At 42.7% G+C, this 23,130-nt stretch overlaps 1 protein-coding gene across 1 annotated transcript; it reads right to left on the minus strand.

Annotated features, from left to right (window-relative positions):
• Positions 1 to 3,261: 3,261 nt before the first annotated feature.
• AMIGO2 (adhesion molecule with Ig like domain 2) lies at positions 3,262 to 4,827 on the minus strand. Its single transcript, XM_009493007.2, has one exon. The coding sequence runs from the start codon at positions 4,825 to 4,827 to the stop codon at positions 3,262 to 3,264; it is 1,566 nt and encodes a 521-aa protein (XP_009491282.2).
• Positions 4,828 to 23,130: the final 18,303 nt, after the last annotated feature.

Raw genomic sequence — 23,130 nt, forward strand, 5'->3', positions numbered from 1 at the left:
AACTGAGCTCACTCTGTATTAAAAATATCACTGAGCTCTTCGGTAGTTGCTGGAAACAACAGGAGATAGACCAATGGGGATGACACGGTGGTAGGACAGGCCTGCCAGCGAAGACTCGCTGGGAGGGTGGACTGCACTGGAGCTGCTGGTGCAGCATTGGGGCAGTCCCTTGCAAATGCCCAGGGTGCCATGTGGCTGTGGAGCAGGATGGTAGCGTTGGCTTCCCGCTCAGAACCCTCAGAGGGCTTGCCGTGCGGTGGGAAGGGAGGAACAGCTGAGCTGCATTGGATTTCCACAGCCTTCCAAGGAGAGCACTGGGATTGTAGATTTGTGGTGTTGGTGCTATTAATATTTAGTAAAAACTTTAAAAATCTTTATTAAAGCTGCACCTACTGAACTCAAGATATTGTGATAATGTAAAGCAACAGCAAACAAGCCAAAGGCTCCTTCAAGAGCTTTGGTTTTACCACCTTGTTCATAATCACAGTTCCAACTGTGAGCACTTTGAAGCAGTCACTAGAATACAGACAGTTAATAATCACAGTAAATATCTGCTGTTTAGAGCAACACTCAACTTTGCTAGTCATCCAGCAGGATTACTCTGATCCCACAAATCCCCATGCTCTTGCTGCAGGACAGCAGCCCTGTGGAAGGCAGGCTGCGGGATCTCTACCTTTTTTGTTTAGGACTACCATGCAAATTTAAAATGCATGGTCAGTTCAATACACGGTGTTACTGGCTTGCACTGTGAACAGCAGCAGGGTGCACCTGCTCAGCCATGGATGCTAGGGAGATGTGCACATCTGGCTCCCAGCTGTGCTGACAACAGCCTGTTTTCTTTTCCAGCCCAATATGGTACTGACCATCAGCACTCCTGTAAACACCAAAATCTGGGTCAATTAACCTTATGTATGACAACAGAGCATAATATCTGCCCAGAGCTGTAACTGATCTGTACAACTTTCCACAGGAGTATTTGCCTCTCCATTTCTCACTCTGCCTCACCACTGCTTCAGCCCTTTGGCTCTGGGTCACTGATCGTCTCCTTGCACAACATGGAAGACACCCACCCACCACACGTGTGGCACTGCCCCAAATCACGCAGCCTAGTTGAATTTTTTCAATTAAAAAAAAAAACCTTTGAGAAGGAGACGGTGTCTTAAAAGTCAGACCTTTGCCTCATTGACAGATGACTCAACTATATCACTGATTTTAGCAAAGGCAATCACTGGTTTTCCGTCATACCTTATATATAAACATACGGCTTTTGTTTTAATGCATGCATACAGATAAAAGAGAGAAAGAGCTTTATAAAAGGACACTGACCTGCTTGACAGCAGAATCTATTTTTAAATTTACACAGATAAATATACAGATAAAATACCAAAACCCCTGGTGATCTTTCTTTCCTAAATATTTATTATCCTCTGCCTACAAAAAGAATTTGCATCTTCTGTTTCCCTGAATATCTGGATGAAAATCTCCAGCAGTTTTCTAATTCCACATAAATTGTGCACATCACAGCAACACTGTTTCCTGATCTAATCTGTTTTCTAGATAGCTTGCTTTCAAACAATTAGCTACATCAGGATTTCTCCATAGCAAATCAATTGTTGATAGCTTTGGCTCAGTCAGATATAAGCTTTAGCATGATGACATGCATCTCAAAAGAAATCACAAAAAATGGCTGTTACAGTAAGCCTCTCAAAAATAAATTGCAGTTGCCATACCATGTAGCCCTTTGATTCTGATTTTGTTTATCCTTTACCCTGTCAGTATATTCCCCAAAAATACGAGACAGACATGCTCCAATTACTCTTCTTTGGGAAGCTGTAATTCCTTGCAAAACTCCTTTGAAGTTGGTACTAATCAATGTGAGGAAGATTGGCAAGGTCCAGCCCAGTCCCAATGTAAGTAAGCTTTAAAAAAAAAAAAAAAAAAAAAAGGCATATATAACAGGAAAAGAAATAGCAAATATAACAGTATGCTCATCACAATAATACAACACTTTATGTAACCTATGTTGCATGACCAGTCCAAGCCAGTCTTAGCAGGTTCGTAAACTTTGACACTGATATGTTTGGGCAACGAAAGAAGCAGCACATACAAGACAAGGGCCAAGTCTAGAGAAAAGCTGTGCTTTCTGAATTCACAGTGTGTAGTGTCTTCTATATTATTCATGCATTTGTCCAAATACTGTATTTCCTCTTTTAAGAAAAATCTTTAGGAAGTAAATTTTATGAGACTGCTTCAACCATGTGCTACTGAAAGGATTAATTGAAATATTCCTGCTATTTTGTGAAGTTACCTCTGAAAAGAAGCCACCCACACCTAAGATGAAACTTGAGCCCTGCTGGTGGTGTCAAGCTTGTTCACCACATGTGGTGCCAAGCATACAGCAAGCAGCAGAGGTTAAGACAACTAATTACAATCAATCCAGTTATTGCAGCTTAATGAGTTACTGCTGATTAGCTCGAGTCCTCATGACTGACAACTTTCGTTCCTCGACTAAGGCAATCACAAAGGTAATGCGTTAACTTTCACCTGTTTTCATTACGTGTCAATATTTATAAACAAATACAACCACTTTGCTTCTCATGAGTAAACCCATGACTAAGTTTTGAATAAAATGAGTACGATGTCCCCATAAAGTTTTTAAGCAGTTACTGGCAAACACATTATCAGCTGAAGGCCTTAAACACTTATCCAGTGCTGCCAGGCATCCTGGTGGCAAATCAAATCTTTTTGTTCTGATCAGTCCAGGAAAATCATGACTTTTTCCCCTAGTGATTTTAATGCAAAGATTTTATGAGCCTCGTGAAAGGAATTGCAGGAAGCCTGGGCATTTTTCTCAGTTGCCATCTGAGTTTTCTTCTGTGCTCACTGCAGAGGAGCTGAGTTATCAGCACGACTGAGGGTGTTTTATAGGGGTCAGCTTCTGCCTCTGAGAGTCAGCTGCACGCACTGAAAGCGCCTTTAAACATACATGAGAAATTGCTGTGTATGGACCAGAGAGTAAAAGCCAAGGCTAAGCTTGCATTGAAGACATTCACATTAATGCCATGCCGTTGGCTTTTCCTGAAGAAGATATCACTGTCACATGGCCCTGCACTCACAAAAAGAGGAGACGCAGTTCAAGGACTGACAATAGATACTTTTTTTGAAACATTTTCTCTCTTTTTATTTGTTTTTCCTGATGGTTGCTACAAGCAAAGGAGGTATTCAGAAATCTAACTGCACGATACAAACACAGGCAGCAAACTAAGTTGACGGCATGAAAGGCGTATCTGAGAACACAGAATTGACAGAATCGGAGTCAGATTTTGTTCGAGTAGTTTTTAAGATACTCTCAGCAATGATATTGTCATTAGGAAACAGTTTTACTTTCCCGTTCTGACTGTGTTTTGGTTCGTGCACGGGTTCCAGGAAAACCACCCGTTTACCAGTGCTAGCCTTCTTCTCATCGGCTGGCAGCTCTTGCGGCGGTGTGGAATTCAGTATGGATGAATGGGCACTGCTTTGGTTCAGCTTCCTCTTCCTCCTTTTTGCCTTACATTGACACGGACAGGGGGTCAGATAGAGATACAGCAGTACTAAAACAATGCTGGCTACACAGGCAGCAAGGGTGGTAAAAGCTGTATTAAATGCTTCATGAGCGTGGGACTTGTTCACTGTGAAATTGCTAACATTTATTCTAACCTCTATGGTTTCATTTAATAGTCTTTTCTTATTTATTGCAATGCAGGAATACAGCCCTGAGTCCTCTAGCTGGGCATTTGTTATCTCCAGGCTGCCGTTACGAAACACCTTAAAGTTGTCGGTCTCCCTGTCTGGCTCCAGCAATCTATTGTCCGGACTAACCCAAACAAAGTGCGTGCCCGCATCGCTGATTCTGCTGTCACAGTGTACGATCAGCCTGTCACCAACCTGGGCATCGTGAATAAACCCAAAGGCTTGGAAAGAGCTGTTGACGGTGCTTTCAGAGCAATTCAGAAAGTTGTCGTGCAGTAAAGGCAGTTTATTGTAACCTCTTGGGTCTGATCGCAACAAACAGGTGTACTCGTTTTTGAAGTCCACCACTGAGCTGAAGTGCCTTTGATACCAGAAGATTAGCATGGAGTACAGCATACAGTCACAGTAAAATGGGTTGCCATGAAGGTAAATTCCACTAAGATGTTTTGCCGGCACTGAACTCAGGCGCTGAATAGGCATCGACTGGATGTGATTAAAGGAAATGTCCAGCAACACAAGGTCTGTCAGTTTATGTTTGCCAGTGTACAAGTCCAGTGGGAAATGCGAGAGCAAGTTATAGCTTAAGTACAGTTTCTGCAATTTGTACAATCCTCCGAAGGCTGAAGGCTCTATCTGTGTTATCTGATTGTTGTACAGCAGAAGAACCTCCAGTGCCCTTAGTTCCTGAAACACAGGGCTGCTCAGCGTCTTCAGGCTGTTGGATGACAAGTCTAGGTACTTCAGATTGGGGGTTGTGGAAAAGCTTCCAGTGATAATGCTGCTAATGCTATTATGATTGATTATTAAAGTGTTCAGTTTCTCAAACAGCGCTGGGACCCATTCAGGCTCCAAAAACCCAATCCTGTTATAACTCAGATCCAGCCTTTTCATACATTTATAAAGATTTCCTGGCACTCGAGAGAGGTTCTTATTGGTGCAGCTTACGATATCACTGGCACAGATGCAGGCTGTTGGACACATCCCTGGGGCACTGCCACAAACACTCACTGTGAAGACCAAGAGGCATGCCAGTCCTTTGCAGTTCACTTTAAAAACTCCAAGTCGAGTAGGAATTGTCCACCAGTTTAAAGACATTGTCGCTGTCTCTTAGCTGTCTCCCAGTGCTCCTTGCCACAGATTATACGTGCAGTTAGCTTTGCACTAATCACTGTCAAAAGAGGGATACAGAGGTAGAGCACATTAACATTTACGATTCATACCCTGCCTGATTTCTTATGCATGCCTTTTGAAAAATACAGGGAATTAGTCCTTAATGTTCCATATGGTTAATTATAAAATCTAGTTGTTCTTAGGTGATGTAAGCTTAACATTGGCTTTATGTAAACATGAAATTCTGCACCCATGTGTAAATATTCACACTACAGATACAATATTTTTTCTCTTCAAAAACATGTAACTGTTCTTCAGTCTTGGACCAAGGAATGCAATTTCTGACAGTTCATAAAAAAAAACATCCGAATTGTTCCTCTGTGGAACATGACTGGGCAACGGCATCCCCTGCCTGTTTCCAAACCAACCAGATAGAAAACTCCTGGTACAGGAAAGAAAAAGCATCATCCAAAAGTGTTATTTTCTTGTCTAGTGGGGAGCAGTTACAACATGTGTTTTTTCCCAATCAGAAAATGTCACACATTTTCAAGCAAAGAATTTTCTCAGACTACTTAGCTTTAAATGTCATACAAATTTCTTTCTTTTTTAAAAAAAATAAAAATCAGTAACTGATAGTTCAGGTAGCAAAAGCCTATTTTAAAAGTTATTCAAGACATCCAACTGGAATATTTTGTGTTCTGCCACTTCTACCTTTGCCAAAATAACTGTTGAGGAGGAAATTTTCTATGCCTGGTGTCTACCTCAGGTGCAAGTTTTGGGAAATTTCAGTAAGAATGAGTCAGCCATTTCTGAAAACTTAATAAAGGAACAAAATATTTTGCTCATACTTACATAGTAAGAACAAAGCCAACCATACTCTTTTCTGAGAACATTTTAGTGTCGCTATGGTTTGAAGCAGGGACATAACATTTGGCAAGGGTGATTCTGTGCCAAGGGATATGCTTTTTGCCATCTCCTAAGAAAATGTACACATACTTAGCAGAGTAATGAACATTTCTGTTCACTCCTCCTCTCCCTGGATACCTGTTAAGAGTTTGTCAGTAAATTCCCAGATGAATCCATATGCATTGATTATCCCCACCCCTTCACAGCTCAAATGGGGTATTCAGCTCCCACATATAACCTCGTACTCACTCCTGCAATCTCACCCACCTGTTGGTACAGTATCTGAGCAGGACAAACCTTGCAATGTCTGCTCTGCGCTGCTGATAGTGGCTATGGCCAGGAGCTGGGAGACTGCCTGTGGGCAGCAAGGAGGAGGAGAAAGAGGCAACCTCAGATGGAGAAAAGCAGAATAAAGGGAGAAGTATTCTCTGATGAAGCAAGATGGATGAAGAAAGGATGAGTCTTGAGTACAAAAACATTAAAATCAAGACCTAAAGGATGGAGGACAGCAGGGTGGAGAAGCAGCCAAAGAAGGGGAGAGAGGGAAAAGGAGGATAAAAGATGCATAGGAAAGAAAGGGTAAAACCAAGGGAGGAGGATGCTCATGGAGCAGCAGCATCATCGTTACTAATGAAGCAACTGAGGAGGATGTAGTTTGAGGATGCAGAAGTCAGTTAAGGCATACGAGATTAGAAAAGCAGATGGGAAGGGTGTTAAGGGCAAGAAGAAGGTTAAGCAGAAGAGAGGGAAGAGTTTCAGGAGGTGAATCTTAGAACACATTTCTCTGGAGAATTTGCATCTCCTACTTATGAATCTAAGCTTATCTATGCAATTAATTAATATATGTGAAATGCACTAATTTACACTCGCCCTCAGTTCCTTATTCCCCTCCTCTCTAACCCTCTGCCAATCTGGCAGACTGCTGTCTTCTGCTGACAAATCTTCTACTCCTAAGTCAAGTGGTAGAGGAAGGATGTGCTATGAATCTAAAGAGCTGAACCTTCTAATGTCCCATTAAAAGAAGAAATATGAAGGCAGCAGGATGGGAGAATTCGCATTTCGCAAGAATTTATATATACATTGGCTCTAAAAGTTTGCATTCCCCAAAACTATATTAAGAGAATAGCAAGACTGCAAAGTCAAGTGATCAAAAATTCAAGTGTCAGAATTAAGGTTTTCTGTGCCATTTTAGATTTAGTCCTTAGTTACACGACTGATTAATTTTTTTCCACAAAACTTTTCCTCGCACTGTGAAGAGGATCTGCGGAAGCACAGGGAAAAGTGGCTACATCAAGAGCTCAGTAAATGCCTATACCTGAGAGCTGGAGAATATCCTAGCCTCTGCCACAGAATTCCTCTGAGATCAGGCAAATTATGGGAACTGGTAACTGTTAGAAAATAAAGAACTTATTACAGTCACCAGCTTGACACTTAGAAAATAAGGAACCTCGGTGTATTAAGTTTGGGAAAGACTGATATCAAGAAGTGCTGAAATAAAACTCAGAATGCTATGACTCCAGCTGGCACTTCTGACTATAAAGGCTTCTCCTTGCTTCCCTGTCTGTAGAAGGGATATAGCAACATGATCTTAACTATAGGAATACTGTAAAAATAAATTAATTGATTAGAATAAAAGCTTAGTATCAAGATTCATAAAGTTTTCTAGGCTTTTAAGATCCTACTGAAGTATCTAACTGCATGGGGTTTTCAGTGGGAAGTTAGGAGCCCAGAGGAATTATTTTTTTAACCAGTCCTAAGCACCTAACTTAGTTGGTTTTGCTAGCTAGCTAGTCTTTTATGGCAACAACTAGTAGATACGAGTTTTTCTAGAGGGTGAGACCTATGAAAGCGTTATAGAAATGACCATCAGGAAATAATTCTGTACTTCAGTGTATATTTGTATGGCATGCAGTACATAAGGCACAATGGAAATACACTGACAGATGAAAAAAGAATTTAATAACTGCTCATTTAGTTAGTATATTGCATGAAGCAAGGTATCTGAAAACTGCATACCATAAAACCATGTGTGTGACGACTGAATTATAAGACATCCACAAATGGGAGACAAACTGCTGTTGCATAGGTTGCCTTTCCCACTAATATGTGAATGCCTGATTTTGCAACCTATGCAGCCTAATTTTTAATGTAACTGCACTTGCAAAAAGATGAATGGCACTTTCAAAAATCAGCTGCCATGTTGAATGTAACTGCCATCCTGGAGATACTCCAAATGGGACATACTAGGTCAATTCTCAGTTTTAGACAGGTTACCAAGTTTAATACGCTAAATAGCCTTGCGTGTTTGTTTCTGTCCATACCTACAATTATCTCACCGATACTCTGAGCTAGTCTGCAACCAAATCCCAAGGGCAGATCAGTGGCTGGTATAAATCAGCATAATACCTTGGAGTTCTAAGGAGCAAAACCACTCTGCAAGGGCTGCAAACCGGGTTGTGCATTTCCAAAGCTCGTTGAAGTTGCCAAACGAGAACTGTTTCAGATAACTTGTCTTGCCTGGCGAGACAAATCCAATTACAGGTATCGTAAATGTACCAAGGGCCACACAGGGCTATTTTGAAAGTACCCTGACAAGCAGAAACCTTCCTTGCTGTGCCCGACTCACAGTGCAGTGCTTACATTCCCAACAGGTTCTTTGCCCTTTTGGAGAGTAGGACTGTTGAGGTACAACTTACCCCTCAGCCCCAAAACTTCTGCATAAATTACACAGGATGGTCTGCAAAGTCAAGCATGCTCAACATAAATATTTATAACCTACATGATCATTTGAACTTCCTCAAAATGACTGCACAAATATTTCTGCATTAGTAATATGTACATGTTAAGTGGCAAGGAAGAACAAGCCTACAACCAGCCTTATATTAAAAAGTGGCATTTTATTTCATCCCAGTAACATTACTTCAGGTCTTAGAAATATACTATTTTACAAACTTCAATATTACATATTTTCTCAAGAGAGATATTGCTATTAAATACTACCAGCTAGCATGTGCCAACAGACTCTGGTGAAGTACTTCACCATTATTTCTGAATGAGCTGGGTAAATAGCCTTTTTGATTTATAGTAAAGTGAAGGGCATAGTTGTGAGCTTTGTGCTTGAATTCTTTTCAAAGAAATAATTTCTTTGTGGTGTTAAAGTGTGGTATTTTAAGTTCACTGCCAAAAACACAGTACTCCCTGAGATGAATCATCTGTGCAGTAATGGTGCACATGCTTCATAACTGTTTGAGAAGAAACACAGGACTTATCCTCGTATCACAGGGAAAATCCTCTATTGTCAGGAACAGCTCAATCGACTAGAACAGATCAAGTCCTAGAGAAGTTGAGGATTTGTCTCTTGGTTTTGATCTTTTTAATGTGTGTGCTTGTTGGGTTTATTTGGTTTGGTTTTTTAAAAAAAAAATTAAGTAATGAGCACCTAGAGCTGCTTAAGTAAAAGGGGAATGCCAGGCAACTATAAATATCTTCACCATCAGCTACCACTGCAAGATCAACTAATGTCCTAAACACTCATTTCCACTTTCTCTGGGCTCTCTCTCTCCCACTAATGCTACATTAATAATCCCTACACCAGTGTTCTCTTCTCCTGTAAGTACCTTCAGGCTTATTGCTCTTTCTTCCAGGGAAATGTGTACACCAAGCTATCTCTCTCAGTTCATTTGAGACTTTGCTAAAAAATCCATATGTGGCACATGTCTAATTTAGGCAGTGAATTGGACTGGAGATCACAAGTCACCTGAATGCTTTTGCAAACACTACCATTAGTCTTTTCAACGTTAAACAAACTGGATTCGTAAATGCTTTACGGTAGGAATAACATCTTCCTGTACATTGGTGATGCAAATAGTCCTGCATCTGGCTGGCATTTTCTGCACAGTGAAAGTGTAAATATTTGCTCACAACCCCCCCTGTACTACCGTAAGAATATCATTGAGACTCTAGAGAGCTCAAATACTAGAAAATATTAAAGATCTCAGTCTACCTTCCAGAAGGTCCACACCATTTCTACATCTCCTAGCTCTTTCCCTTGTGCCATGTCTCCTGTGACTGTCTCCTCTGACTCCCCTGTCCCCACCCCCAGCCCACAAGTCACTCGCACACCTTTGCACCTTCCCATTGACTTCCAGTGCCCATATAGTTGCTCTCCTGCTCTTACCGGTCTACACATCAGATGAATCAGGGCTATATTAGTTAAATATAATAATACATGAAACAGTGACGGCTCAGGTGTTAACAGTTTCCTCACAGGCCCTTTTTTTTTTTTTTTTTGGCATGGCATTTGACAAAGCTTTCCTCATGAACTCGGAAGAAAAAGTGACTGTTAGAATGGGGTTTTATTAATTTATAACAACAATATTATACAAATAAAATTATTCACGCTTTTAATCCTAACTTTATGAATCCTGCTTAAGTACATGATAGAGCCATTAATTACAAACAGAGTAGTGGAATCTTACATAATTAATCTTTTAAAATGTTGCTCTTACAAGGAAGGTCTGCATAAACTTCCATTCCTTGTGTGTGTGTACGTGGGATGCTGTCAGAGAAAATATCCCTGTAGTAGCCACCTAACTCCAATCTCCAGGCTCTACTCTGCTTCCAGCACTCCTGAGTGGGAAAGGCACTCTCTGCATCAAATCTGCCTGACAGCTGTGCTCAGCATTTCTGACTGAGCAGATCTGGATTACCCAGCCATCATAATCCACGAGATTTAGTGACATGATGGATTGGAGAGGAGAGACTGTTGGTGAGCTACACCTGGCTGATGTTTTGATACACTGGACTAAATCCCTGAACTGGGCTAAACTGTGCTTGATGCAGGACCTAACAGTGATGAAAAAATGGCTTTACATCACCTTTGCAGCAAGCTGATCCTGAGGTCAGTCTGGCAAATGGAATGGCCTCTCTGGCCAGCACCTGGCCAGACCTTAATAGTGCTGAATTAGAGATGAATTTGTCCTAGTAACCTTAGCCAGCTAGAACTATCTTCTCCCATTCATCCCTTACAAAAGATTGAATTTCTCTGTAGATTTAATTTTTTTTTTTTTTTTTTTTTTACCCATGATAACTCACTTGGCTTAAAGAAAACCGAGACACAGATGAGCAACTGGGTGACGTATCACAGAGCCTGAGTTGGACTAATCATCAGCAGTCTGTCTACGGCAGTACCAGCTACACGAAGTCAATGCTCTGCAGCTCTTATCCCTCTTGAGAGAGTACAAGGGAAATATGCATCAGCGAAACAACAATGCGTCCTTTTTGCCACGTTACTTTGTAAAGCAAGCTGCACCCTAGCTTAAACCTGGCAAATGACTTCAGTTGCTAAGGAGATCGGCAAATAATTAAGAAAAAAATAATGCAATGATAAGCGGCAGCGCCTGTTACAGTACCAGTAACCAGTCTCCAAGCAATGCCAGATCTTACGAAAGTTTACTTGCCCAGCCTAGGATCCTCACCGCCTCCAAAAGCTTCTCTGACGGGCTAAACTTCAGAGGAACCCCCTTGCCTAAGATGGGAGGGGGTGGGGGGCTCCTAGCAGCCTCCCGATGGGGACCGCCCGCTGCAGCCCCCCGCCCCGATCCCTACCGGCAGTCGGTGGAGGGCAAAGTTTCGGCGAGCCCGGCGGGCTAAACCGGCACCGGGCCAGGGGCACCCCACTGGCACGGCGCCTCGCCCACCCACCCACCCTCCCGAGGGGTCTCTGACCGCCTTCCCCGGCCAGACCCGGCCACAGCCGCTCCACTCCGCGGAGGTAGGGACCGGGTCTCCCCCGGCTGCGCTCGCCGCCGGAGCCGGGGGCTATCGCTTGGGCGGGCTCGGGGCGATCGCCCCGAGCCCGCCCAAGCGATAGCCCCCGGCTCCTGCCCCTCCGGCCCCTGCGCGCCCGCCATACCCCGGCTACCGGGGGGATGTCTGATCCATCACCCCGCCGGGCAGCGTTACCTGGAGCTCCCGGCGGCCGCTTCATGTCCGGGGAAGGCGATGCCGGCCCCGCCGCCGCCGCCAGCCCCGGCCCCGCATGCTCCGCTCCGCTGCTGCCGGGGGAACTTGGGGGCCACCGAGAGCCGCGGCAGCGGCTCCGCTGCGCTCCCCCGCGGGCTCAGGCGGTGCTGGCCCGCTGCCCCCGGGGATGGAGCGGAGGCCCGGAGCCCGGTACCGGCGGCGGGTGAGGAGGGAAGGCAGGAGGGCTCCCGGTCACGGCGGCGCCGGGGTTTTTATCCCCTCCTGCCTCCGCCCTCCCGGTCCCCCCCGCCGCGCAGCGCCGGACCCAGCGCCGCTTCCCCCCGCGACGCGCTCCCGGGGGGCTTCCGCGGCAGCGGGACGGAGCCGTCGGTGCCCCGGGGGGAGGAGCGCACCGCCCGCCCCCGCTCCGCCCCTCGCCTCCCCGGGGGGGCCGCGGCCCCGCGCGGGGAAGTGCCCGCCGCTCCGCCCCGCTCCTCACCGAGCCAGGAGGGCAAGCTCCCCCGCACGGGTGGGCTCAGCCCCGCCGGTGCAAAGCGGCCCCGAGCCCCCCCCCCCCCCCCCCCGGCAGCTGCCGAGCGCCCGGGCTGGGGGCACGCAACCCGGCCGTGCAGCCGCCACCGGGGAGGCCGGGTTCGCGGGAGGGCGCGGCGGGAGGTGCGGTCCCCCTTAAAACGCATCGAAACTCCCAGTGCGCGGAGATGGAAGCGCAGGGTGCTCATGAGGGGCAGATAAATTTAAGCGGCGTTGTGCTAGCTCTGGAAAACAATCCTCCAGTTAATTAAACGATCGAAACCCGCGGAGGCTCCCTAGTAAACCGGGGTTTGATGGAAACAAGAGTCTATCAAACGATGCAAGGGCTTATCTAAAATTAATTGCCGTGCACCCGGCTTGTCTTGCCCACGGGAGAGCTGCTGCGAGTGGGGAAGCGCGACCAGGTCAGGAAGAGGCAAAGCTGCAGCTGAAAGCCTAGGAACACCCTTCCCTCTGCTACACGCTGATTTTAACCTCCCCCGGCAAAGTTTCTCACTACATTTCCACCATAATTTAGAGTACCCTACATTTAGAGACTGAAACTGAACAGGGCTGGTTTAGCAAATAACAGAGATTGTGGATTTATTGTCATCCAGACATACAGTTTATAGAATAATTGTCAGCAAATGGGCTTGTGTATTAAAGCTGCTGTAAATCACACTTTTCTTCCAAGGGCACATAGCAAAGTGATTTTTAATATGAGGGTTCGTGGCTACATATAATGCTTAAGGGTTCCTTCTTGTCCCAAAATTCACGCTACAGGCAAACTAAAATAGTGTGGTACAAGGTATCTGTTAAAGATGTGATTCACTACAGACTGAAGCCCAGTGAGCTGTGGGTGATACTGCTATTGATTTCAAAGACTTTTTGAACACTACTTTATGATAAAAATTCAGCTTTTTATTCAACATTCTTATTTTGTGTTGAATTTCTGCATTTCTGTGCATTTGGATGATATATCAGTGAAGTAATTTTAATCTCCAGGTCATTGATTTGATTCAACATTGATTGGTTTCAGACGTTCCTTTGGAATATTCATTTGTTTAAAGCAGCTTGTTGTCTTCATTTAGATTAAACCATTAAACTTTTCTAGTTGCCTCTATGTATCAAAATATTGGGTGAAATTTAAGTGGATCACATTGCCAATAGAGTCTGAGGAAGACAATAATAACTTTTTTAGTCTCTTTCTCCCGCTATCAAAACTGAAAATGTTGAGCCTGAATTCTTCTTAAAGACCTACTTATGGAATGAAAATTCTGTCTGTAGTAGCATATGGAGTAGCTGTCCCTTTGTGAGTATTTTACACACTTTCTTTAAACTAAACTGGTTTTAAAATACTAACAGTTTTAACTGCAGTTTGTTCAGACCTCAGTAAGTGCGGAGCACTGGTGGGTGCAAAGTGACTGTACTGCCTGTAGCCAAGTTATTTAGATTCCAGCCATGAGATCTGTACATAGTGATAGTTACTTTGGGAAAGGCAGGACCCAAATCACAGTGCAGTGTCTAACACTTAAGGCAATAAGAATTTTTTTTTTTCTGATTTTATTGTTCTCGTTAATGCTGACTGGGATTTGCTTTTTAGATTGGAGATCTCAGGGCCCAGATGCTCAAGAAATTGATGGGAGTTGTGATGATCCTTACATGAGCTTCTCAGCTTACAGACAGAGGCCATCTGCCAATAAGCAGACTTTGCAGAGAAATCACAACCAAAGGATGCATCGAATGGTCTGAAAGGAGTTCAGAACCACAGGATTCTTGTAAGTCTGAAAACAGCTGGTTGTAAGCCCAGCAATTCTTTGTTCCCACTGAATGTTGACAAGTTTGCTCATGGAATGATGCAATCTAATTTACTGTGCTATTTCACAACATAAAGGTGCTTTTGTCACTTGTAACATACTAAATTACAAGGAATACTGTTTTTTAAAATCTAATTTGGATGGGAACAATCAGTACTTATCTTTCTTCTACCAAATAATATTGATGTGAAAACAGTACCTAGCCAAAATTTTTGTTGATCATACATGGGCACAGCTGTGTGAAGCTGACAGTACATTAATTAGGATGTGAAAACTTTCTCTTGATAATCTGTACAAATGTAAGGTTTCTGGCATCACCAGTAGGTATTTTTATTGCAGAGAATTGCTGATAGGTGTCTCCTTCTTCCAAAACCACCAGGATCCCGCATGTGTTTCCCTGCCGCTGTACCAAACTATCTATTAGAATGAAAGCTTTTCAGTTCTTGTTTTCATGTCCTGTGCAGCACCAGACTGATGGGGCTTGAGAAGGGCTTTTAATAACAATATTTCTCTTGTGCTCTTGAAAGCCCTGACAAATACAGAAATGCCTCTAGTACCTTCAAAAAGAACTCTTTTTAGTAAACCAGCAATTTTGTTACAGTTATATCATTAAACTGATCATTAAAGGATTTTCCTTCAACAGCAGGATCCTTATTCACCTTGGCTTCAGGGAGTTTACGGTCCCTTCATAAGCAACCAATGTAACTGTTGGGCTGGGGTCTAATCAGGAGGAGTCAAGGAGGTACTAGAAGGAGGTACTGAAAGAAAGGCATGTTCTCCACCTCTCCTCTTACCCTCTGCTTCTGGCAAGGGCAAGGGTTTTCTGCCATAGTGCTCACACAGGAAGGATTTCCAGTCTCCAGTTTAAGGTCTGTTTATATGCATTATAGTCATTAGATAACATGCATTAGAAAGGGTTAGAGACCCATCTTCCTTTTTGTGATTCCTCTCTCTCAGTCCTGAATTAATTGTTTCTGTGCAAGTCCAGTCTGGCAATTAGAGTGCTTCAGTGAGCTGGGAGATGTGGGCTGCAGTTCCACATGCACGAACTCTGAACCCCCAGTGGAAGGCAAGGAAGCAAGCTGCACGGGGACTTAAACACTGATTTGTGAGTACCTAGGGGAAGAGTATCTCCTCCTCCCCCAGTCATGTTTTAAAAGAAAGTGGTAGCTGGATCTGTATTTTGAATAAAGTCTACACCAAACAGCTTGACAGCATCTAGTGGGCCAAGCCCCTTAGAAGAGAACACTAGTCCATGGATCCTGTCTGGGCTTCAGTGTGAGATGCAAGCACAAATGCTCGGTCCTGTCAAGGCTCTAATGCTTTCAGCATACCCTGAAGCAGAACACTACTCCTGTCCTGCCTGGGGAACTGAGGACCAAATCCTGCAGTGCCTCAGGGGATGAAGAGAGCAAAAGGCAGGTCTGGCAAGGGTGGCAATGGCAGGCTTCGGTTTTAAAACTCTTGCAGTATATCAGATGATGAGCAGGACTGTCACCTGAGAGTTGTAATCACTCTTTTTGACTCTCTTTTCTGAGCAGTTTGAAGCTGGGCCATAAGCACAGCTCTGCTGTTCCACCAGGACACTGCTCACCAGGCTGCTCAGTCTCCAAGGGCTCAGCCTCTTCTTTTTTTTTATTTCTGCTGAAAAGCTCCCTTTCACTCCCACATGGGAATGAATACTATTCATTAGACTAAAGAGAAAGAAAATAAGAGAGTGGTCCTTTAGCCCAGTGTATGGAATGTGGGAGGGCTGTACTCCCTATCTGGGCAAGTGGTTCCTCGCTCCCTATCCTTAGACATTCAGAACTGCCTTTTCTTCCTCTCTGTCACTCAAACCTATTCTATTGCTCCTTATTTTCAGTTTTATAGATCTGCAGGTCTGGAGGTGATGTTCAAAGAACTGTGGAGTTCTGCCAGTGCCATCTTTCCCCATTCTGTCCTCAGAACTGCCACCAGCTGGTAAGTACTATTGAACCGGGAGTCAGAGTGGCTAACGTTAAGTTGAGGTTCTCATCAGGGGTGAGTATGCTTCAGGATAAAAGCTTTTTGCTACTTATATTTATTGATTTAGCCCTGACTTCTTGCCTTTTCTCCATTCAAACGCCTCTTTAGTACCTAAAACGTCAGTTCCTCAGCTTGGCAGATTTGCTGTCGCTTGCAGTCCTCTCTGATGTCTTTGCTAGCTCAAGGATTTCATAAGACTGAAGACGGGAAAAAGACCAGTAGATAAATCTTAAGTGTCTCTGTTAATCAAATTGATTTACTTTAAGGGTCTCCTTGCTGTGCTAGTGCCATAAAGTTTGTGTATAACTTAGAGAACATGCAGTTTATGTCCTGGATGATTTCTAAAACACTGAAAGAGCTTGAACTGAGGTATTAACCATTCACAGGTGTGTTTCATATGTGTTATGAAAAGTAAATGAACATTCTGAGATGCATTCTTATTTTGAGCTAGATTGGCCATTGAAACCTGAAAGTTTGGAAACAACAGAGTGTCAGTGGCTTGTGTGTCCTTGTGGATTTTTAGGGTCCTTAAGTCTTAGAGTTTGCAGATCTCAAATACACCCAGAGACATTGTTAAGCAGTCTTCAAGTATTTGGAGGACATTTATATGCAAGGAAGGCATTGTTAAGCACTGGAGGATCATTTATTTTCATTTCTTATTCCAAAGGCAGCACTTGAGAAAATGTTACAAATTAACAGAAAGCTATTGGTTCAGTGAATTTAACCTTTAATAGTAAGAACATTTGGGGAAGTAATTTGTCACAGTCTCGAGCAGTCTCTTTTAAAGCAGTACGTACGATAGCTTTTCTATGATAACTGGTAGGTAACCTAACCTTTAAAATGCAGTTCTTCATGCAAATAAACCTTGCTGATGGACTTAAAAAGGTGATTTTGAATGCAGTCAGGCATTACTTATTTCTTCAGACACAATATGTCTCTCATATAGCCAAAATAAAAGCAAAGCTTTTTAGAACACCAGATTCATTTTGCTGTATAATGGGCCATAGTGAGTTTCTGCAGTAACTCTAAAATAACATCTAAAGAGAGAACATGCAAGTGGATTTACTATTAAAACTTGAATACTACCCCATTGCAATATGTGAAGTATTTGTGAATAATCTCTAAATTTGCAATACCAGGCATAAGGAAAAGGAAGATGGGGGGGTGTCACCTTCTTGACTTTAATTGTTCGCGGATACAGGACTAGAGTGGCTATACGTCTCAGAAAGTATAGGGCAAACCCATTTTGGGGATATGCAACACTGGTAGGAGATTGAGGAGGTTCTGTGAGGTGTCTTGTATTGAGTGTGTGACTCATTTAATTGGCTCCTACGTCCTGCTCCCCCTCATACTTTTCATGGAGCTTCTGCACATTTTCTCTCCCACTCCAAGACCCCACATGCTGGATATGGCAGATCATGAATGGTCAGTCTCAAATGTGATCTGTCAGGTGAGTGCACCTGATGCGTGGACTCATAGAGTGGGAGAGAGCACAGCAGGTGGTGCACTGCATAGAAAAAAGAAGAAAAAATAAAAGTAATAAAAAAGCCTGTCTAGAAGATCAGTCCCTACTTGCAGCCTTCCGCAGCACCTCTTTCTCTTCATATGACTCAAGGTGCCAGATGGGGCCCCCCATTCCATGACCAGTGTGTGGAACCCCAGACCATGGTGTTGCAGGATCCTCCAGGCTGATATGAAGATGCTAGGTCTAGAACAGCAGTGCTGTGAGTTTGCTCGGGGGGAGGGGTGGGAGTAGTTACACAGCTGCAAAGAACAGACAATTTTCTGCACACAAATTCCTGCAAAAGGTGGCTACAGCCTATCACTCCTCAGGACAATGCGTTATGGCTGCAAAGCAACAGAAATACTCTTTGGGAGATGTGAACAAATGCTGTATTTTTAGCTTTTATAAAACAACAAACTGAAGCTTTTAACAATTACTGTGATGCCTTCCCCCCAGCCGGTGTCCTTTTTAAAGCAGATATTTTACTGCTAGCATTTAGCAAGCAGTTGCCAAATAACATAGGGAAACTATGTAGGAAAGAAAGAAAATTGTGTATTACTTTGGTGAACAACATTTACTTTGCAAAGGCTTTTATGATCCATATTAATCCAGGCTGAAACTGCCCTGACTGCTTCAACTAACAACAAGGATGAGCACAACTATCCATTATCATTAGTCACTTTTTTGGGGGGAAAAAAAAAAAAAAGGATATATGGAAAAAGTCTGTCAGGAACATGTACTGTGATCCTGGACATGAATGCAGCTCGCCTGCTTATTTCTTTTGGCAATATATGAGCTGGAAAGAAAAGGACACATTGCCCATTATTTATAACCATGCATCTTGAAATCAGCAAGGGTTACTATAAAGGTAGCATTTTGTTTACATGCAGAATCGTGTTCAGTATGCTGCTTATTTTTTCTATTACAGCCATAAACCAGCATGGTCCAACGCAGCAACGTGTCTCCATAATGACCATGTATTGCCTTCTCGTTTGCAGTGCCTGCGGGAGTGCTGGGGTGGCCTCTCACACTGAGCACGCCTCTGACCCATTTCAGATTTTGCAGAATGCCTTTCTCTTCTTCTTCCTGATCCTTAGCTTTCAGGACTGAAATGATCACAATGTTGTTCAGCACAGTTTGCTCTGAAGTTTATTTGTGTTTGCAGAAACTGGAATTCCCTGTCCTGCTTTCTCAGTCTGGTTTGTGTCTTGTACTGAGGTAAAAGTCAGTATCAGCATCTGATCTGGGCTAAGTTTCATAGTAAAGGATGCCTGAGAGTCCCCTTTAAACCCTGGTATGAAGGGCAAGACTCATTGAAATAACTATGATTTATTATTTGACTCTGTTTTGAAGCATATGGTCTGGCAAGAGTTATGAGACCAAATTGTGGCCCTGATAGTATCCCTGTTTCAGTATAGCAGTTAAGGTCTGTACATAATTGCATACATTTTTATTAAGAGTAAATTTCAAGAATGTGTTCTATATCAATTGTATTATCAATGTACTCAGTTGAGGTTATGGTCCACTAATAAGGATTACTTTCCAACACACCTATGGTATCTGGAGGGCTGATGGTGTCTGAGTGCTTGGGTTTTGAGAAATAGAGAACTGAGAAAAATGAACATATATTTCCAAACAGCTTGTCCTTTGAACTTCAAATGTGGCTGGGAAAAACTTGACAAGTCTAGAACTTGAGACCAATTTTGAAGTGGAGGAAAAGAGTATTTTGAAAAATGATTATCCGGCAAATAAAGCAGAGAAACATCTTCTGATCTTATGCAAAAATATTGCTGCAATTGGAAGCTTCCATGAGCCATTGCTGTAGTCACCACCTGTGGTAACATCAAGTAAAACAGAAATGTTTGGGAGCATGGAAGAGCATATGGTAGAGACTGACCCTCTCTGCCTCCTTGGTTCATTTGTATTCTCATTTCAATGTGCTGAAAAAGCAATTAGTTCTTTCAAATCCTGAAACAAGAAAACTTTTTTTCTCTTTGTGTTTTGCACTTGATTACAAGCTCCAATTGAAGATTCTCATATGACTGGAACATCTGGTAGGTGTCCTGTACAGATGGAACCTCTAGTAAAGCTAAAAAGCTCATGTTCACTTGCTCAGTTCTTCCCACAGTCAGAGCATTTGCTTGTTACTTCTCCTTTACCCAGGTGATTATTTTTATGAAGATTGTAGGTCTACCATTATGTCTGAGACTTCCACTCCTCTGTAAGTTTGGCTGAAACTCAAAGTTCCTGGGGAGACAGACAGCTACAGAGACAGACAGCCTGTCTGCATAAGCCTCATTTACTTGAGGCACCATGTTAAAAACAGAACAGCTGAGCATGAGCTTGCAGTCCCTAGGCCCTGAAGAAGTGGGAGATCCCATGCATTGTCTCTGCCATTTGTGCCTTTAAGTGCGGAGGACTGTGGCCAGCTGTGTCAACGGTTATGTACGTATGGTATAATTGATTTCAGCAGGTCCTTACACTTAGTAGCCAGTATAACCTCATTTACGGCTCATCTAATTGATAAGAGGCTAAACAGAGTTACATTGGTAGGTATTACTGAAGTTGAAAAGGTATTGGAGAATTCTGGTAAAAGACACTTTAGCGTCTTCTGAACCGCTCAATTCAAAAAGCTTTAAAAATGCAGGATAGAATGGATGTCCCTCCATCCATTATTCATTCAGGTAAACTCATCCCATCATTATCACTGTTCCCTGAACTGATCTTATTTTTTCCTTTCTTGGACTATATTTTTGGCTATAAGGTTTTTCAGATCTAATGCAAATTTAAAATGCAAAATTTGAGGCTGCCTAAGATCATGATAGTATCTAAGTTATCATTTTTTTTTGCCCAGGACACACACATCTCTATCATTCATGTCAGCAAGTAACCAGAAGGAAGAGATTTATACAGCAGCAAATTTTGATGTTAGAAGAATGTCAGATCTGCCTTCAGCTGATTTTTTTGTAAGTTTTTTATTGTATGAACTACTGTGTTCAAGGAAACAGAAAAAAAAATCAGTGCAATGTTTTATTTGTGATATTAAGTAAAACACTTTAACTAGGAAGCCAATATTCCAAGCTGTGGAATGCCATTAAAATGCCATTTTAACCTGCAGAAGGAGTTTTGCTCTTTTGCCCCTAGAACTAGATCAGTTTTTATCAGACAAAGCCTTTATTATTTGATCAATGCCCTGTGCCCTTGCAGATGACCGTGTTTTTCTGGCAGACATTTGACTGCTAGAAGCTTGAAAAACAACACATGGTGAGGTAAAATAACTGCTGTGCTTAAACCAGCCAAGTCTGCTTTTCTCTTGCTGTAAGCTCCTGTTCTTTTGGCTGCAGAGAACATCTGCTTTTAATGAACACAAATAAGCCAATAAATTTCATATGTATGTAATTACGAGGTTTCCTTCCCTTTCTACATAAATATGATTAGCATTTTGAACTCCAAATACCTTCTTTGGAGTTTAAATATAGCCCACTGTTTTTCTGACATCACTACAATAATTATGATCATACACATTAGGAGAAGCTGCAAGGAGATGACAATTCAGACATCTTTTTGGTTATCCTTGGTCTCACATCCCATTATGGATTTGCTAGTGCTGATTTCTGTATTCATGTTTGTACTCAGTAGGATGTCATGAAGGCTGGTGAGAGTGGAGACAATGATAAGATTAAGGTCCAAGTGACAATCTGAGTCTGTTTTTACTAGTAGTTCCTTTTTTGGCAATTGAAATGCAGAGGGGAATTTTCCCAACTCGTAGAGCTATATTTTGGGAGTCACTTTTTTTTTATATTGGAACAACTTTGTCTTTTTCATCTTTGGCAGTTGCTACCTTTCTTATCTTGAACATTCAGTACCAGCACATTTGTCTTTTATCCTTCTGTTGCTTATGAGTTTTGTGATGTGACCCATGGCTTGGACCGAGCCAAACATCAAAGCATGTCCTCAGGTAGTATGTATGAATAGTTTTACTGAGGCTATTGGGTCATCTATGCTTTTTATTCCTTAGTTTGGTTAGTGCTATCAGTAGCTGCAGGATGATTTCATCTTTGCATTTCTACAGATCATTTGGGTGGGAAACTGTAAGACTCACCCTATTTTCAAACCTTGCCTATTCATCTCTGGTGGTGAGTTTCCAGCGGTCATCTACTTCTCTCACACTCTTCTGAATCCTGTCATAACTGTGGAGGAATAGTCCAGTTGTTTTTGAAGGAAATATAATTTGGTATGTTAGACAAAAATAGTATGCTATGTTTGGCAAAGCTCCTGTAACAGCTAACATCACCTGAGCCGAGCCAGTGCTTGTGCGACATGCACATTTCTGTTCAGAGCTTTTATATAGATGAAGGCATAACAAAATTTTATTTTAGCCAGGCTTGATTTTCAGTTTGGTTTGGACTGTCAGTACATGGCTGGTGGCTACTTGATGTTAGAGAGAAAGTATATTGACATGTAAACTTGTGGTCCAGATTATTAGTTTGTCATATCAATTCTCATGCAGCAGCCAAGGGATTAATTTTGGAAGGGCTGGTAACACCATATTTTGCTGAGTTCACTGAATACTTCCCATTGTAAGTCACAGGTTTTGGTTGCTTATGAACTTGTGAAAATTTCACATCTGGAGCAAAAATCTTCCATGCTGGCTATTTGCCTCAGCTGATGTTTGATTAGGAAGTGTCAGGCATTTCTGAAATGTTCTGAAATATGTCTAGAAAAAAAGGAAAAGTGAACAACTGGTATTTCCTCTGTTAACAGAAGTTAACAGGGGTGGGTATGAAAGGAAAATGATCATGGAAAAAATAGTAGGTAATACTGTAACTGATGACTATCATAAACATGCACAGAGAAAGGTTAGAAACTAAAGTGAACATAGGTAAGCTTATTTCTGGTTGACATTGTGTCTCAACTAGTGTGAATCAGAAACTCTGCTGAAACACACTTATTAAAAAAGTCAGGGAATCATGGAATACTTAAGATAGGAAGGAACTGCTGGAGGTAATCTGGTCCAATGTCCCTGCCCAAAGCAGAGGCAACTCTGAAGCCAGATCAGATTTCTCAGGGTCTTGCCTGGTTCCAGCGTCTCTGAGCAACCCATTCCCGTGTCCCACTTCAGCTTGTCCAAGTTGAGAAAACCTAGATCCCCATTCCTAGGCAGGTATGACTGACAAGTTTCTCCTGAGCAGAAAACCTCTGAACCACTCAAAGCTGCTTAGTAACATTGGGTGAAATTGTTAATTTCAGTGTAGATATTGGCAGTGGATGGCAGCTTTCTGACAGCTATTTTCTGTGAGACAGTCACTTGTATAAAACGAAATGTACAGGTAGCCTACAGCATCTGTCTGGACTTACAGAGCTCTCTTCTGTATTCCCCTCATTTTTGCTGCAGCTGAAAATGTACTTTTTCCTCTGTCTTCTCTCCCTTGCCCCGGTCTGTGTTTCTAATCTTACTGGAAGGAGATCTTACTGGAAACTAAGCTTTCGTTCAGCTAAGTCTGGCTCTGTGTGTCATCACAGAGTAAAAGAGCCACATCCTGCTCCTAACAGCTGCCC

The sequence above is a fragment of the Pelecanus crispus genome, chromosome 1 (genome assembly GCF_030463565.1).
Source record: "Pelecanus crispus isolate bPelCri1 chromosome 1, bPelCri1.pri, whole genome shotgun sequence".
In the NCBI taxonomy this organism is placed as follows: domain Eukaryota; kingdom Metazoa; phylum Chordata; class Aves; order Pelecaniformes; family Pelecanidae; genus Pelecanus; species Pelecanus crispus.

Coding starts and splice junctions, on each gene's coding strand:
- AMIGO2 (XM_009493007.2), bottom strand. CDS start 4,827: ATGTCTTTAAACTGGTGGACAATTCCTACTCGACTTGGAGTTTTTAAA.